An 18,096-nucleotide genomic window follows, 5' to 3' on the forward strand; every position below is an offset into this window, starting at 1 on the left:
CTTAATTGAAAAAGGGAGAAAAGGAGAATTCAGTATAAGCTGTTCCCACAGCCGAGCTTAAATTTCAGTGAGTTTAGCCGAAAACACAGTTCACTTAAAAGCTCTATGCATCATTTATATTCCTTATTTTATAACCCCTTTGGGACAGACTATTTTTGTTTTGGGATAGACTATTTTGTACTATATTGATTGTCTTTCCCTTGGGATTTCACAGTTGTTAATAACCAACTACTGGCATTAATTGGCCTTAATTGGGAGTTACACGCACACTGTATTCTATAACGCTGTGCGTGGAACTCCTATAGCATGTAATTTCAAGGGGATGTGGACAGGGGCATTTCACAGGGTGTTCCAGGGGCATTCCCAGAATTTACGCACATTGTTACAAAATATACTTGATCAGCACCTAACTTAAGCACCGGCAATTATACCTGCTTTCATCAGGCATAATTGCTGATGCCTAAAGTAAGGCATCATTTATGCACTAAACGCTATTCTATAAAGGATGCGGATCCTTTATAGAATAGCGCTCAATGCTTAGATTTTTCAGCACTATTTATAGAATCTAGTCCCTTTCCCAAACAACCAAAACAATATATTGTTGTAAAACAAGGCTGCAGTTTTTGTAACCGTAACATTATTATAAACCAATCATACAAAAACCAGGCAGAATAAACATACAACAGAGCTGTATTGACCCTGCCAGCCAAATCAAGTACTTTATGTTGCATTGGAATCACTCAACTGCAGTTGGATTAGGGCCAACCGGCTAGATGATGATGTCTTAACCACCAGGAGGTAGTCTCATTTATCTAGCACACACTAACCTAACTGAAACACCTGTGGCGATGCAGTGCATGGGTAATGGCCCATTACTAAACTGCAAGTGGAGACTCATACAACTTCCCACTGAAGTGCCATAGGACTCCCACAACCTTGTCCTCAGTGCATAATCACTCTAGGTTAAAACTTACATGGGCTTACCTCTCAAAATCTGTTCAAGCTGAAATGCCCCTCACCCCCCAATCCCCTCATACCCAAAAAACCGCTTTGCAAAGAGTGGGTAGGTAGGTAACAACCCAAGACAAAGCTCCTTCCAGTCTACCAAAACTCATCCCTATTGACTTAAGATGCCACCTAGCTACCAATCAACCCAACATCCAGTCGAGTAAGTGGGGGGGAGGAGAGTTTTTTCAACCCCCATTATCCCACTGCCTGTGGTAAATCTGGGCTTCATCTTTATTCTGGGTACATCAGATAACATTATTCCATGTGTACATTGGAGAAATGATCCTGAGGCATATTGAGCCTACACAGTTTGCCAAATTTCCTGTAACACAACTAAAATTCTGCTATGACCAGATACAAAAATATGAACTTCTAATAGTCATCCAAATAGTTGGTTATATGGCTATACAGTACATCACTAAGGGGCCCTTTTACGAAACACGCAATAGAAAATATTTTCTACTTTCTACCACATGGTGGTTACCCGCGGTAATTGGCAGTTGATGCATGCTGGATGTTTACTACTATTACTCTTTAGCTGCCTGGTTAGCGTGTGCGACCTTACTGCTAAGTCAATGAGTGGCGGTAAGGTCTCAGGCCAAAAATGGATGCGCACTGGTTTTCATTTTGCCGCTTGTCCATTTTCCGACACAGAAAAAAATGCCTTTTCTCCAGGCGCGCTGAGGAAATGGACCAGCGCACTTCCAAAACACGCACCTACACCAGCATAGGCCACTTTTGGGCACGCCTTAGTAAAAGGGCCCCTAAATGAAACAGGATTCACAAAGGAATTTCCCCATTTTGAGATAAAGTTTCATAATGCCATTTAAAAAAGAAGAAGACAGCAAAAACCACCCCAATAACCAAACCGCAACTATAGAAAAATTATTTTTGAAAGGGTTGACCATCATACACAAGTAAAAACCCTCTCAAACGTCCAAGGGTCAAATTAGTATAATCATAGGTACCTTTATTTTTTTGTTTTTTTGCAAAATCAACTATAAAGTGTAAAAATAAAACCCCAGATAACTCAAAATTTTACTTATCTCTTGTTCTTAAATGCCTCATTAGATCATTTAGAATAGAGGCTCTAGCTAAGCTCATTTGCATTTTGCAGGAGAATTTTGGGGACATGTTCTAAATCTTATGCACATACTTTTACGCAGACCTGAAATGCAGATTTACAACCTGGATGAAAAGTACACACACCTTGGAAATCTGCACATACTTTTAGACAGGCTGAAGAGGGACTGTTTCAGCTAAACCAGTGGTTCTGAAATCTGTCCTGGGGGACCTCCAGCCAGTTAGGTTTTAAGGATATCCACAATGAATATGCATGAGAGAGATTTGCATGCCTACCACCTCCATTATGTGGAAATACCTCTCATGCATATTCATTGTGGATATCCTGAAAACCTGACTGGCTGGTAGTCCCCAAGACAGGTTTGAGAACCACTGAGCCAAGCCATTTTAACCAATAACCAAGTGCTTTGGCACATGCTTTGAAAACTGGCTTTCATCTGCTTTGAACCTTTTTTTGGTGCAACGGTCCTCAGAATTTGAACTTATAAAACATCAATACAGAGAAGCAATCTTTGATACCTTCATTTTTGGGAGTTTATTTCTTTATGATTCATTTGGTTTTAAATGGCATCAGTAAAACAATTCAGGGTTGTTATTATTAATGGCAAATCATGACAATTCTAAGGTCAATTGTTATTCCTGGGATTTTTGACTTGAGTGCATTCTGTGACTAGAAAAAAGGTTCAATTCTATTTGTATGGCTGCTTAGCTCATTCTAAAGCTGGAACTGCACTTGACCACATAAAACGCACAGAGAAAAACATTTGTGATGATTGGGATTATGCAGGTGGAGCCTACTAGACACATTCCACACAGAGTGATCACTTACTGTTTTTCTCCAGAGAATAGCCCGATACTGAGGAACACGCTGATTGTTTTGGTCAGAAAGTACTACGGATAGAAAGAAAGGATTCTTCTCTGCATCAGTACCTATATAATTCTGATGAACTGGAAAAATGGAGGAAGAGAGAATCACGTAAGAACATAAGATGTATCATAGTAAGCTGAAGGAAAAATTATGTCTTACCTGATAATTTTCTTTCCTTTAGTCACAATAGATGAATCCAGAGACTTGTGGGTTATGAGCATCTACTAGCAGTTGGAAATAGAGAGCATTAAACTGAGCTCTATCATTTAGGATGGTACGCTCTTTGGACAGCCAGTATTCCTCGTAACAAAGCAGAAGGAGAAACATAAAAATATGGAAGTAAATAGCACTCCTTCCTCACAGCCAGGAAATATGAACCTGATAATGAGCAGAAGTCGATGAAGCCAGAAGGCTAAACACCTAGAGAAGATAAAATGAGAAACCGAACAATTCAGAAAGGGAAGGACCCTGGATTCATCTGCTGTGACTAAGAAAAAGAAAATTATCAGGTAAGACATAATTTTTCCTTCCTTGTCATCAACAGCAGATGAATCTAGAGACTTGTGGGATGTATCAAAGCAGTCTTCATTAGGGTGGCATATTGAATGGTAAGCAGAAAAGCGAAAGACACAAAGGATGCCACCGAGCCATCCGTCATACAGAGGTGTAAAACCTGTGAAATGAAGTATGACCCAATGGAAGCTAACCTTCGCTCATAGAGATGGGAACTAAAAGCCATGACAGAAAGGCACCGCACAACAATGACGAGAGAGAGACACGCATCCCATCCAGAAGACAGGTCGGGCCCCACCTCCACCATATAGTCATGGGAGACCACCCCAGGAATAGGATGGACCACACCAGGTACATGACAGCATGAGGGACCTGCATAGTGAAACTAAGCAAGGAAGCAAAGTCTGAGCTCAAGCATGGAGGCAAGCACCATCAAATGTGAGAAAACTCCAAACCTACCCTGCAAACATGCTAAGTTGACCAAATAGAGTTGCAGTAGAGGGCTCCATACTAGTCCAAACATGAGCAGTACTGCCTGAAATGAGGTGTAAGGCTGCACATGGAGACGGGGCGGAACAGTACCAGCAGAGAGGAAGGTGAGGCCTATCATCAGCAATGGAGCCATGCACAACAGCAGAGCTGAGATGAATCCAGCAGACTGACCCATACTAGTACTCCACAGCCTGCCCAGGAGCTGCACTCCAACCCAGGATGGAAGACCTGCCCCTGCTGCAGAGCCAGCGTTGGGTCCTAGAGCACAAACCAAAGCCCTGAGCCAGAGTCCAAAAAGATGTGCCCAGACCTAGGAGAATCTGAAGGGCACTGTCAAAAGGAGACTACGCTCGACCCCCAAAGACTGAGCTATATAGGCACAAGTAACACAGCCAGAGTCAAGGTTCCTGTAGATATGAAGCTGCCTCACCTGCAGCCACACCGAAACCCCAAGACAGTGCCATGTACCACACATTGGACCAAAGGTGCACTCCATATACTGAGAAGCAGGTGAACACCACATACCAACAGGAAGCCATGCTCCACAGACAGTGATGAAGCTGAACTCTCCAGAAAGAGATGAAGGCACGTTCCGTCCATGAAGGTGTGCATCACAAACCTTGTGAATCTGCCAAATGCGTTTGGCTGAAATCCCGTGCCCATGCTGACTTCATACATTTCAAATTCTTGCTAACTTCCTTCCAGTCTGCTCTTTCTCTTGCCAAACAGGACTACTACATCCAGTTGACAAACTCTTTTGGCTCAAACCCTCAATGTCTCTTTGCCACACTGAATTCTCTCCTCAAAGTGCCTTTACCTCCAACTCCCCCATCACTTTCTCCCCAGACTCTGGCTGAGTACTTTCACAATAAGGTTCACAAGATTAACCTTGAATTCTCAACCAACTCACCTCCACCTCTCCTTCCCTCAGCCCATCCTCTCAACCATCCTTCAATCCTTGCCTCCTTTTCTTCCTTTTCTGAATTCACTAAAGAGGATACTGGACATTTTCTTTCCTCCTTGAAACTAACTACCTGTTCCTCTGATCCTATTCCCACTCATCTACTTAGCACTGCCTCTCCTACTGTCATCCCTTCTATGTGTCATATCCTCAATCTTTCATTTTCCACTGCAGCTGTTCCTGATGCCTTCAAACATGCCATAGTTACACCACGCCTTAAAAAACGTTAGTTGGACCCTACTTGTCCTTCCAAATATCGCCCCATCTCCATCCTCCCTTTGCTATCCAAGATACTTGAACATGCTATTCACCACCGTTGTCTTGATTTTCTTTCATCTCAAGCTATTCTTGATCCACTTCAATCTGGCTTTCACCCTGTTCATTCAACTGAAACAGCACTTGCAAAAGTCTCCAATGACCTATTCCTGGTGAGATCCAAAGGTCTCTATATAATTTATTTATTACATTTGTACCCCGCTCTTTCCCACATAAAAGCAGGTCCAGTGCGGCTTACATAGTAAAAGAAAGCATCTTACATGGTAAAGAATACAGTAAAAACAAGGAAATGTAGTAACAATATAATATCCTCATCTTTCTCGATCTATCTGCTGCTTTTCACATTGTTGATCACCGCCGACTCGTCAATACACTGTCTTCACTTAGATTTCAGAGCTCTGTTCTTTCCTGGTTTTCTTATCTCTGCCATTGCACTTTTAGTGTATACTTTGGTGGATCCTCCTCCACTTCTATCCTACTATTAGTTGGTGTACCTCAGGGCTGTGTCTTGGGACCTCTTCTCTTCTCCATCTATACTTCTTCCCTTGGTGCTCTGATCTCATCCCATGGTTTTCAGTATCACCTTTATGTGGATGACTCCCAGATCTACCTCTCCACACCAGAAATTTCAGCAGGAACCCAGGCCCAAGTATCAGCCTGTCTGTCTGATATTGCTGCCTAGATGTCTCACTGCCATCTGAAACTAAACATGACCAAGACTGAGTTTCTTATCTTTCCCCCTAAACCAACCTCTCCTTTTCCCCCATTCTCTATTCTGAGGAAAACACTCTCATCCTCCCTGTCTCATCAGCTCGTAAGCTCAGGGTCATCTTTGACTCCTCTCTCTCTTTCTCTGCACATATTCAACAGACTGCTAAAACCTGTCATTTCTTTCTCTGTAACATCACCAAAATTCATCCTTTCCTTTCTGAGCAAACTACCAAAACCCTTATCCACACTCTTATCACCTCTTGCTTAGACTATTGCAACTTGCTTCTCACAGGTCTCCCACTAAGCCATATCTCCCCCCTTCAATCTGTTCAAAATTCTGCTTCACGGCTTATATTCATTCCGTCAGTGTCTCTATGCTCATATTAGCCCTCTCCTCAAATCACTTTATTGGCTCCCTATCCATTTCTGCATACAATTCAAACTCCTCTTATTGACTTACAAGTGCATTCGCTCTGTAGCTCCTCAGTACCTCTCCACTCTTACTCTCCCTACACTCGTTCCAGGGAACTCCGTTCATTGGGTAAATCTCTCTTATCTGTACCCTTCTCCTCCACTGCTAACTTCAGACTCCATTCCTTTTATCTTGCTGCACCATATGCCTGGAATAGACTTCCTCAGCCAGTACATCAAGCTCCATCTCTGGCTGTCTTCAAATCTAGGCTAAAAGCCCACCTTTTTTATGCTGCTTTTAACTTCTAACCACTATTCACTTGTTCAGTACCCATGTTTTATCATTCTCACCTTAGTAATTCCCTTATCCCTTATTTGTCATGTTTGCCTGTCCTAATTAGACTGTAAGCTCTGTTGAGCAGGAACTGTCTCTTCATGTTCAAGTGTACAGCACTACGTATGTCTAGTAGCACTACAGAAATGATAAGTAGTAGTAGTAGTAGCAATAGAATTGCTCCCCTCCATTTTTTGTTGTAGCTGTGAAGAAGGAGAAGGAAGCGGTAGAAGCTGGAGGAAGGGAGGAGGGACCTGGCACCACCAGGTCTACCCCTAGAATAGGCAGACACAGAGCCTAGATGCCCCCAGACTCAACTGAACTAGGAAACCCAGAACAGGAGTAAAACTGCAGATGAGATCAGGAGCTTGTGTGAGACAATCCATCTGCCTACTGGAGATAGAGAATACTGGCTGTCCAAGGAGCGTACCATCCTATATGACAGAGCTCAGGTTAATGTCTCTATCTTCACCTGCTGGTAGATGGTCACAACACAAAAATCTCTGGGTTCATCTGCTGTTGATAACAAGGAAAAGTCCATTGAGTCTTTCATCCTGTTTTCAACAGTGGCCAATCTGTACTGTAGTACCCATCAAGAACCCAGTATAGATCCATTCCTTGTTGGTCACTTACAGGGATAAGCAGTGGTTTCCTCTAGCCAAGAGATGGCTAATAATGTTTTTGAACTTTTCTTCCAGGAACTTTAAATACATTTTAATCAGTCAGTTTCCTCCTGGAACTTTGAGACTTCCAGGCCTCTACTTGGCTACTACACCCTCAAATCATCTTTCTCAGCTCCTTGACTCCTCCCCATCTTCTCCCAACACTGTGGAGTACAATTCCTTCCAGAATCTGGCTATTATGTCCAACTACTGTGTGATCACTGAGGCTCTTCCACCCTCCCCCCATCACCTGCTCAGGGTTAGTGCTGGTACAAAATACTTTTTTAAAAGTATCGGTTTCAAAATTAGAGAATCAATTTTCAACCCAAATGAGTGGTTAAGAGCAAACTACAGTAGGAAATTGCCTAGTAATTAGTTGTAATCAATCTCCTGCACCAGTTTCTCATCAAGGAATCTAATTTTATCCTGACCTGTGCCAGAACTCTGATCCTCTCAATAGCGAGTTAGAATAGCTGTACAATTAGTTTCATTTTAATATTTTTAGAGTGGGGGAAGGGAGGTTGATTACTTACATACAATCTAAAATCTAATTTTGGTACCCAATCCCATTTGATGACAAGAATTTCAAGGGGTCTTTTACTAAGCTGTGGTAACATTTGTAGATTGTGATAGAAATCAACTGCGGTAAATGAGCTATAAATACTACCTCATCTTAGTAAAAGGCCCACTAAGTAAGCAATGTTCCAGCTTTAATGATACAGCAGAGTATATTTATGTGCAGAAATTCAATAACTTCATTGAAGTTTATTCAAGAATCTTTAACAAACCCACAAGAAAGATATTGCATGTATTTAATAAGCTAATTTTTATCCCATTTGAAACAACTATTCTCATGTCATAGACTCAGGTGTGCTGTTGAATTGATAGATGAGATACTCAGTGCTATATTTTGCTAAGATCCACATTTATCTGTCTCTACCTGCTATTTAGATATGCCTGGAAGAAAAAACACCAGACATAAAGCCTTTAGAGTTTACCCTACTTTTATATCCTTCATCCTAACTCAACTCATTCATGGCAGTGGTAGGCCTCAGTCCGGAGCCCAAACTACAGCTCCAAACTCCCAATAGAAGCCAACTAACATGGTCCCTAAGTTTGCCCACAAGGTGTCACCAATGACAGACTTGTACTGGGACCAGTGCTGGGACATGAACATTGGCCCACCGCATGATAGTGTACAATACAGCTGCCATGATACCATACTGGGCTCATTAGCTAGTTGTCATTAATAATTCCATATAATCCTATCAATTAGTAATTTCATAGCAAAAACAATACTGGACACAACGGCAAGCAACGATAAGAGTAATAAAACTAAATTGTGTTAGGGGGCGATGCTAAAGATGCTGAAGAGGGAAGACCAAAGACAGGAAGTTATACGGGGACACAGTAGAAAGGGGCACTTGAGTTCACTGGGTAGACCAAAATGTCCTTACCTCCTAATGGATGTTGTGATGTATGAAAATATGGAACCGCAAACAGTACATTGTATACAAAACAGATAATTCCTTAGAGGACAATATTAAAAGGCATTTAAGGGCCCTTTTACTAAGGTGCGTAGGTGTCTACACGCATCCAAGGTGCGTCAATTTGGAACTACTGCCCAGATACCACGAGCCTCAGGCAGTAATTCCATTTTTTACACGTGTCTGATCCGCACGGCAGAAAATATTTTTTATTTTCTACCACATGGCGCTAACCGGGCAGTAATCGGCAGTGTACGAGTGCTGATGATTACTGCCTGGTTAGCGCATGAGACCTTACCGCTAAGTCAATGGTTGGCGGTAAGATCTCAGGCTCAAAATGGACATGCTCCAATTTTTATTTTGCCGCATGTCCATTTTTTGCCAAAAAAGGCCTTTTTTGCAGGTGTACTAAAAAATGGACCTGCGTGCATCCAATACGTGCGTCTATACCAGCGCAGGACATTTTTCAGTGTACCTTAGTAAAAGGACCCCGTATGTAGGTAAAAAAAACACCTGTGGCATTTGCAGTAGTGTGAGCAATTTTGATTACTGCCTCCTAGAGGTAATGAACTGTACTCAGCATTATTCAATGGAAAATGGGAAACACAAAAGTCAAAATAAATGAATAGAAGAGTTTGAGGATCAGACCATGGCAGAGAAAAAGAAAAAGAACTTCCACAGTGCAGGTCGGAAGGTAGAGAAAGATGACACGTTGTTTTAATTTGTTACAGGATTATAAATATTGTGAGGAAACTGTTTGATTTAGACTTTCAGGACATCCAGGTGATAGGCAAGCCAAATGAGAGGATGTTCTAACCGCTTTCCACAAATACTTATAAAATGCTTATATATGCAATCCTCATGTCTTTCCCCCAGGAGATATATTGCACAGCATTACATTATATACAACAAAAGCTCTTCAAATACAATAACACTCTTTTTGAGATCCTATGACAAAATAAGTCACATTACTGCAAAGAGAGGGCATTTAATAGGCTTGACTGAGGATGGATTATTTACTTCCCAAGGTTACTGAGGGCCTGCTGATTTAGAGGTGGCAGAGAATAATGATGCTACAAAAGCAATAGGAAAGGTCATCTCTAATGAATGGAAGCAAATGACGTGACCATGGTAAGCCTGCTGTGCACACTTCAGGCAGGAGTATCATGTGATGGTGCTTTTTACTTTTGGGGTTTATGTGCTTTTCAAAGGTGTTGTTGGGCCAACAATATTAGAAATTTACGTTCCTCCCTTCATCCACAATAGGTGTAATACAGTCAGTGGCAGTGTCTACTTCTATGCTAAATTGCTTCCTTCTTTTACCATAGGGGCCATCTCCACAGGTGAGAAGGCAATTCATTCTGAAGTCAATTTGAGCTTTGAATAAAGCTACCAAAAGCAGCAGCAATCAGTGGAAATTGTAATAGTGCCCACACAGAACCAAACCGGATCTACTAATTCTCATAGATGGGTAAATTGAATGAGTTGTATGGTCTTTGTCTGATATCACGTTCTCTGCTTCTGTGATTCTTCATGCTGAGCTTTGCATGCCAACTGTTAGACACTATCATCCCGAGTCAAATTTGAATATCAAATTTCAAAATTGGAAGGTACTATATCCCAATGCCAATTACTCAGTTCCTTTTGGTGCTTATTCAGTCATACATATGGTTTGCACTAGACAATTTCTGTCTACTATAATTTCTAGTGGATTAATTTTCTATGTGAAGAAAAATGAAAATGTGACCCACTGAGTGAAAAGGTACCAAAAGTGGGGTATATTACACTTATTTATACTACAAGATAGAGGGATATCAACTGCATAATTCTGCAAAATTTCAGCCTCAAGTATGGACTAATTACATCTTTTTAAAAAAATGAGAAATATTTATACGCTGAAATCTGCTCAATGTGTGCGGCAGCCAAAAAAGCAAACAGAATGCTAGGAATTATTAGGAAAGGGATGGTGAATAAGACCAAAAATACTGTAATGCCTCAGTATCGCTCCATGGTAAGACCTCTCCTTGAATACTGCATTCAGTTCTGTTCGCCATATCTCAAAAAAGATATAGCGGAATTAGAAAAGGTACAAAGAAAAAGCAACCAAAATGATAAAGGGGATGGAATTCCTCTCATATGAGGAAAGGCTAGGTTAGGGTTCTTCAGCTTGGAAAAGAGAAAGATGAGGGGAGATATGATTTAGGTCTACAAAATTCTGAGTGATGTAGAACGAGAAGTAAATTGATTTTTTACTTGTTCGAAAAGTACAAAGACTAGGGGACACTCAAAGAAGTTACATGGAAATACTTTTAAAACAAATAGGAGGAAATATTTTTCACTCAACGTTAAGCGCTGGAACTCTTTGCCAGAGGATGTGGTAACAGCGATTAATGTATCTGGGTTTAAAAAAGGTTTCGACAAGGTCCTGGAAGAAAAGTCCATAGTCTGCTATTGAGGCAGACATGGGAAAGCAACTGATTGCCCTGGGATTGGTAGCATGGAATGTTGTCGTGATTTGGGTTTCTGCCAGGTACTTGTGACCTGGCTTGGCCACATTTTGGAGACAGCATACTGGGCTAGATGGACCACTGGTTTGACCCAGTATGGATACTCTTATGTTCTTTTGTTCTAATAAAAAATCCACTTTTCAGAAAAAAGCATTTGAAAAACAGCAACCATAAAACATCTCTATCTCGGTAACCCATAGAAAGTTACGGACAAAATTTTAACCCTGTTGTCCCTATAGTACACAAAAACTTTCAAAAATGAAAGTTGCCTGAATTTACCCATCCAAACTTTTATATCCTTTATCTCTGTTATTTGTAACTCCACTTTTGGTACTTTTTCACTCAGTGGGTCACAAATAGTGAAATATTCAGAAGTGGATTACTTAGATATTATCATTTTATTTTAAGCAATTATTCTAAGACAAAATACTTTCCTTGTGTTATAGTTTATACCAATGCTGTCCACTATCCTGTACAATTTCTGGGTCGTAAGGATTCTTGAATGTTCCACTCTTGAAGGTCCTTGTGTGCTTCTTTTTTGCTGTCCTTGTTTGTGTACCCCTGGACCCTCTCTTCTGCTACCCAATTTTTAGATATGACATATCTGAGGCATAAAATGGCATTTTGCTCTAATGCTATGTTTGTTTCTATCACATAAATATTGTTAAACTTGAACTCCCTAGAGCACTGAATTATGAAAGATGCTAATTTTGAGATACTTAGACTGAAAGGTAATTTTCTTATCTATAAAACATCATTTATAGTTCTTAATCTGGGTCCAGTACAGCAAGGCAATGAGATTCTGAAAGGGATGAGGCAACAAAAAGAATCTGAATTGAAGCAGTTCTCAACAGATAAGGGACCTTATTGCCAACCTAGTTTACCCCATCGTCCATGCCTACTGAGTCACCAAGAACCTCTAGCTCTGTTGATTCTCTTCCCTTGCTGTTAGCACCTCCCTTCTTATCTTGCCTGAATTCTATCACAGGTTTGGTTACGATACCATAAAGACCACAGTGTTAACTTGGATATCTAGAAGCACCATAGTAGTGCTTAGTAATAGCACTGGTAGCGTAATCTGTTATTATGCGCACCTACCTTTTCTATGATGGTGGCCGTCTACATGTTACCATTAAATTACACATCTCCGCTGTATTCTAGCAAGCCCATATTGACATGAAATTTGTAACTTTTCCTCAAAACATTGGTGTCCTAAGGTGTTTTGAGTGCTATTAGTCAAGGAAGATTTCTACCTGCCATTGCTCTTGAGAGGAACATTTCTCTGCAAATTTGTTATTGGAATAATTACACTCACTGATATGAATTTTTGCTGAAAGATAAATGGGCTATTTGAGATACATTCTACTAATTAGATACAAGATATAATGACGTCTGCAGTGAACTCCAATTTCCTTTCAGGTAGAGATGGTCAAAAGTATTGCATTTCCTGAGTATGATCGCACATTCTGCCTAGCAACTGGTTATCTACCATTAAAGAACTTTCACTAGATTGCAATACAGGATGATGTATAACTGAAGCATAAGAATCAAGGGACAAGAACAAATACCATAAACATTTTCTGTCTCTTGGACTTTCTTATTTTCTCCCATTCTGTCCTTCAGAATTAGTTTTATGCAATTTCTGGTAAGGATCCACCAAACACCACCTAGAGGTAAATATCCAGATGTCGGAGCACAGTCTGTGATTGCAATGTTTTTTAGGCCTGCCATATGGAAATGATAACAACATTTAACTCAGTTAACCCTACTGGGATCCAGACAAAGCATTACTTCATTATACAGCCATGCTATTTTAGCTGAAAGGAGTATTCTGACAAATACAGCCCTTGGAATAGCGCTGTTCCTGAAAAGGTTTCAGGTATCTATGTATGCTCAACAAAAGAAGACATAAAACAATACAAATAAGAAATTATCTAAAGCTTTTCTTTTAAAGGTTTGCTCACTGCATCATTTAAGCACTGAATCTGCAGGGATCTGACAATAGCATCTCAAAATACAGTTTCAAGTGGCTCCGACTTTTACAGAGCACAGCAGTCAGACTATTTATAGAGGCCAAATTAAACCAATTTTGCAGGATCTTCTCTGGCCTAGGGTCCAATTCAAAACATTACACATCCCCTTCAAATGCTTGAACTAACTGACTCCCAAGTATATTTTCCCATTGCTGCTCACTGACACTCCCATGAGTGAATTTCATTCCTTTCATTCAGACCTCCAGAGGACGCAATATGAAGGAAATTTTGAGTCCAGCTATGTTATCTTTGAATAATCAAGATCAGACATTTGTACAACCAAAGGGACATTTTAAATGTGGCACTTGTAAAACTTGCCACATTACATTGGAAAGGAACAACTTTGTTAATCTTGTGGACAAAAACATGTATTATTCAAGGACACACACTAATTGCAAGTCTGAGTCTGTAGTTTACATCCTGAAGTCCGTGCATGATCTATGTTGGTAAAACCATTAGGAAGCTCAATATCCATATGAATGAACATAGACATAACATAACCCAGCACAAAGTAGGAGCACCCCTTGTGGTTCGTGCTATAGCTAAATCACATTCCTTTTAAGATTTTAGATGTTGGGTAATTGCAGGGCTTTTTTTGAGGGGGTACTTGGGGGTACTGAGTACCGGCACCTTTTCCATTGTCTGCTAAAATTGACCCATGGACCCCAAGCTTTAATGAAAGAGCTCAGGCTCTATACAACAATTCTGCCTTGTCATAGATTCTGTGACAGGTTGCAGGAGGCCCTAACCCGGCGGTAATGACCGCTGGCTTACCACAGGAGCCCTTACCGCCACCTCAATGGGTGGTGGTAAATGCTCCCCTCCCCCCGCCCTGCCCCCCCCCCCCCCCCCCCCACATGGCCATAAGGTAAATACAATTTTACCACATGGCCATATTGATTTTCGGCCTTTTTTAACCACTGCAGTAAAAAGGGCCCTGGCATGCGGCAAAAATAGCCGCCACTGCTACCACAGGGCCATTTTTATCGCAGCTTGGTAAAAGGACCCCATAGTGTGTGACTCAAAAGGGGGCATGGCCATAGGAGGGGCATAGGCAGGTCATTGGCATTCCAAAAGTTGTGCACAGCATTATAGAATACTGGGTTTCTGCACCCAACTTGGGCGCTGGGATTTACACCAGGTTCCATGTCCCCTTCTCCTCTACTGCTAATTCCAGACTCTGTTCCTTTTACCTCGCTGCACCTCACGCCTGGAATAGACTTCCCGAGCCTGTACGTCTAGCCCCGTCTTTGGCCGCCTTTAAGTCCAGGCTAAAAGCCCACCTCTTTGACACTGCTTTTGACTCCTAGCCACTACTCCCTTGCCCTGTACCCTACCTCTTTAATTCCCTTGCCTCTTAATTGTTCTGTCTGTTTACCTGTCTCATTTAGATTGTAAGCTCTTTGAGCAGGGATTGTCTTTTTGTGTATGGTGTACAGCTCTGCATATGCCTTGTAGCGCTATAGAAGTGATAAGTAGTAGTAGTAGTTCCAGCAAGCATAAGTCTGTTCTCTGGGCGTGGAAACCAGTGCTAAATGCTAATCTGTAAAAAGCACACGTCCTGTATATAATAGCACTTAATGCAACCTTTTCCGTTGCTCATTTTTGATCGCAATTTATAGAATTTCCCCTGAAATGTGTATCAATAGAAATCAAACAAAATAAAACATGGAAAAGAAAATAAGATGATACCTTTTTTATTGGACATAACTTAATACATTTCTTGATTAGCTTTTGAAGGCTGCCCTTCTTCGTCAGATCGGAAATAAGCAAATGTGCTAGCTGACAGTGTATATAAGTGAAAACATTCTTTAGAAAAATGCGCCTTAAAATACATTTCTATAATAATGGGACACCAAACAGACCGGAATACAGTCTTAAACAAAAGAACACTTATTTCACCCCACAGGAGGGACAAAACTACAAGCTGGATAATTACATAGAAAGTTTCAGACATAGGGTGAAATCCCAACTTCCCAACAAACAAAAGAGAATCCTGTACAATCTTACCCCACCAGAAAGAGCGGCCATAAGAACCCTACAAACTAACGAACGCATTATCATCAAACCCGCAGACAAAGGAGGCACAGTGGTAATTATGGACATACAAATATACATTGAAGAGGGCCACAGACAGCTCTCAGACAATAAATACTACAGGAAACTAACTGAAGACCCCACACAGAATTACACAAAACAGCTGAAAGACCATATCAAAACATTTCCTACACAAGCGCAACCTCACCTGAAGAAACTCATACCAAACCAGCCTTCTGTGGGCACATTCTACATGCTACCAAAGATCCACAAACCGGGAAACCCTGGCAGACCAATCATATCAGGTATTGGCACACTCACGGAAGAAATATCTGGATTCATAGAGGGAATTCTGAAACCTCTCGTACACAAAACTAACAGCTTCATACAAGACACCACAGACTTTCTGAATAAATTGAAAAATATCAAGCAACTACCACCTAACACCCTTCTGGTCACGATGGATGTAGAATCACTATACAGCAACATTCCACATGCGGATGGCATAGCTGCATGTGGAAGACTCCTAAAAAAATCCACACTGGACCATCAATACTCACCAGAAACTATTACAAAATTAATCAAATTCATTTTAACTCACAACTACTTCCACTTTAACAATGATATCTATCTACAAATAATGGGCACTGCGATGGGCACCAGGACAGCACCCCAATATGCCAACCTTTTTATGGCTGAGCTGGAAGAGACATTTCTGAATACACACCAGACCAAACCTCTAAAATACTACCGGTACATCGATGACATTTTTATGATTTGGACGGAGGGTGAAGAAACTCTGAAACAATTTTATTATGCCTTCAATACATACCAAGCTACAATCAGATTCAAAATTGACTACTCCCCAGAAAAAGTCAATTTTTTGGACACCACAGTCTCAATCAGTGATGGCTGTATACAAACATCTATATACAAGAAACCCACAGACAGATGCAGCTACCTCCACAACTCCAGCTTCCATCCTTCACATACAAAAAGATCCATCATTTACAGCCAAGCCACAAGATACCACCGTATCTGCTCTGACCCAGGGGACAGAGACAGACACCTTAAAAGCCTGACTGCATCCTTTAAACAGAAAGACTACAACCCCAAAATAATCTCCAAGAATATTGCCTCCTCCCTCAAAACACCCAGGGAGAATCTGCTACAGTACAAGGAGAAAAAAATCCACAGACAGAATCCCCCTTGTAGTGACATACAATCCAGAGCTGGAAAAACTGAGGAAAACCATAAGAGATCTACAACCTATACTCCAGGAGGATGAATTACTGAAAGAGATATTCCCACCCCCACCAGTACTGGCCTTCAGACAGCCACCCAATTTAAAACACAAGCTAATCAGAAGTAAACTTCCATCACAGACTGAAAAGGAACAGAAGGGCACACTTCCCTGTAATTTATCCAGTTGCAAACTATGCCAAAATATTTCACAGGACCTCACAGTCATCCACAAAGGAAAGATATTCAATATAAAGGAATCTTTCACTTGCTCATCTTCCAATGTGGTATATATCATTCAGTGTAAAAAATGTAATGAAGGATGCTATATTGGAGAAACAGGCCAGATGCTTAAGACAAGATTCAATTTACATAGATATCACATGAACAATACTGGTGCCAGTAGGGCTCCCACCCCTGTTGGTCAGCATTTTACAGGACCAGGACACTGTACCAGTGACTTCACAGTGAGAATCCTGAAAGGTAACTTTAAAACCATACAAGAACGTAAGACCTTTGAAGTCAGAATGATTGAATATTTTAACACCCAACAGAAAGGACGTAACAAGGATCTGGGGTTCCTAGCCCATTATAAACCATAAAGCTGTATTTCTCTGTTGATCACCCCACCCCTCACCTATCCACACCCATCCTGTTAGAATATCAATGATATGCTTTGATGTCCCCATGCATACCTCCTACCCACCCCCATCCTCCCACCCTGTCAGACTGTCATAGTAATGCTTGAATGTTTTCACTTATATACACTGTCAGCTAGCACATTTACTTATTTCCGATCTGACGAAGAAGGGCAACCTTCGAAAGCTAATCAAGAAATGTATTAAGTTATGTCCAATAAAAAAGGTATCATCTTATTTTCTTTTCCATGTTTTATTTTGTTTGATTTCTATTGATAACCTTAAGAGTGGACTAACATGGCTACCACACCCCTGAAATGTGTTAAGGTAGCACAATAAAAAATATCACCTTACATTTCTTTTACATATATTTTTGTTACACTTTAATGATGTTGATGTAGCTGGGCTACAGGTCTTCAGATTCACAGCTCTGCTGTAGCTTATCCAGGTCGTAGTCCAGTTATAACTATTTTATACTTAGGGCCCTGTTTACTAAGGTTTTAGTGTTTTTAGCACACCTACACTTAGCGTGCACGCTAACCATGTAGGCGCTTATAGGAATATTGTAGGCACGTACATGGTTAATGCGTGTACATGGTTAATGTGCATTAAAAACATAAATGTGCCTATATCACTGTTTAGTAAACAGGGCCCTTAATATGTTAAGGAGTGGAGGAGTAGCCTAGTGGTTAGTGCAATGGACTTTGATCCTGGGGATCTGAGTTCAATTCCCACTGCAGCTCCTTGTGACTCTGGGCAAGTCACTCAACCCACCATTGCCCCTGGTATAAAATAAGTGCCTGACTATACTATGTAAACCACTTTGAATGTAG

At 40.9% G+C, this 18,096-nt stretch overlaps 1 protein-coding gene across 1 annotated transcript in view; it reads right to left on the minus strand.

The window, feature by feature from the left end:
• GARNL3 (GTPase activating Rap/RanGAP domain like 3) overlaps positions 1-18,096 on the minus strand; it is a 456,591-nt gene that overhangs the window by 147,386 nt on the left and 291,109 nt on the right. Inside the window, exon 6 of the mRNA XM_030207543.1 lies at positions 2,921-3,039. Coding sequence (XP_030063403.1) covers positions 2,921-3,039 — 119 coding nt within the window. The remainder of the gene's footprint in view (positions 1-2,920; positions 3,040-18,096) is intronic.

This window comes from Microcaecilia unicolor, chromosome 6 (genome assembly GCF_901765095.1).
Source record: "Microcaecilia unicolor chromosome 6, aMicUni1.1, whole genome shotgun sequence".
Taxonomy (NCBI): domain Eukaryota; kingdom Metazoa; phylum Chordata; class Amphibia; order Gymnophiona; family Siphonopidae; genus Microcaecilia; species Microcaecilia unicolor.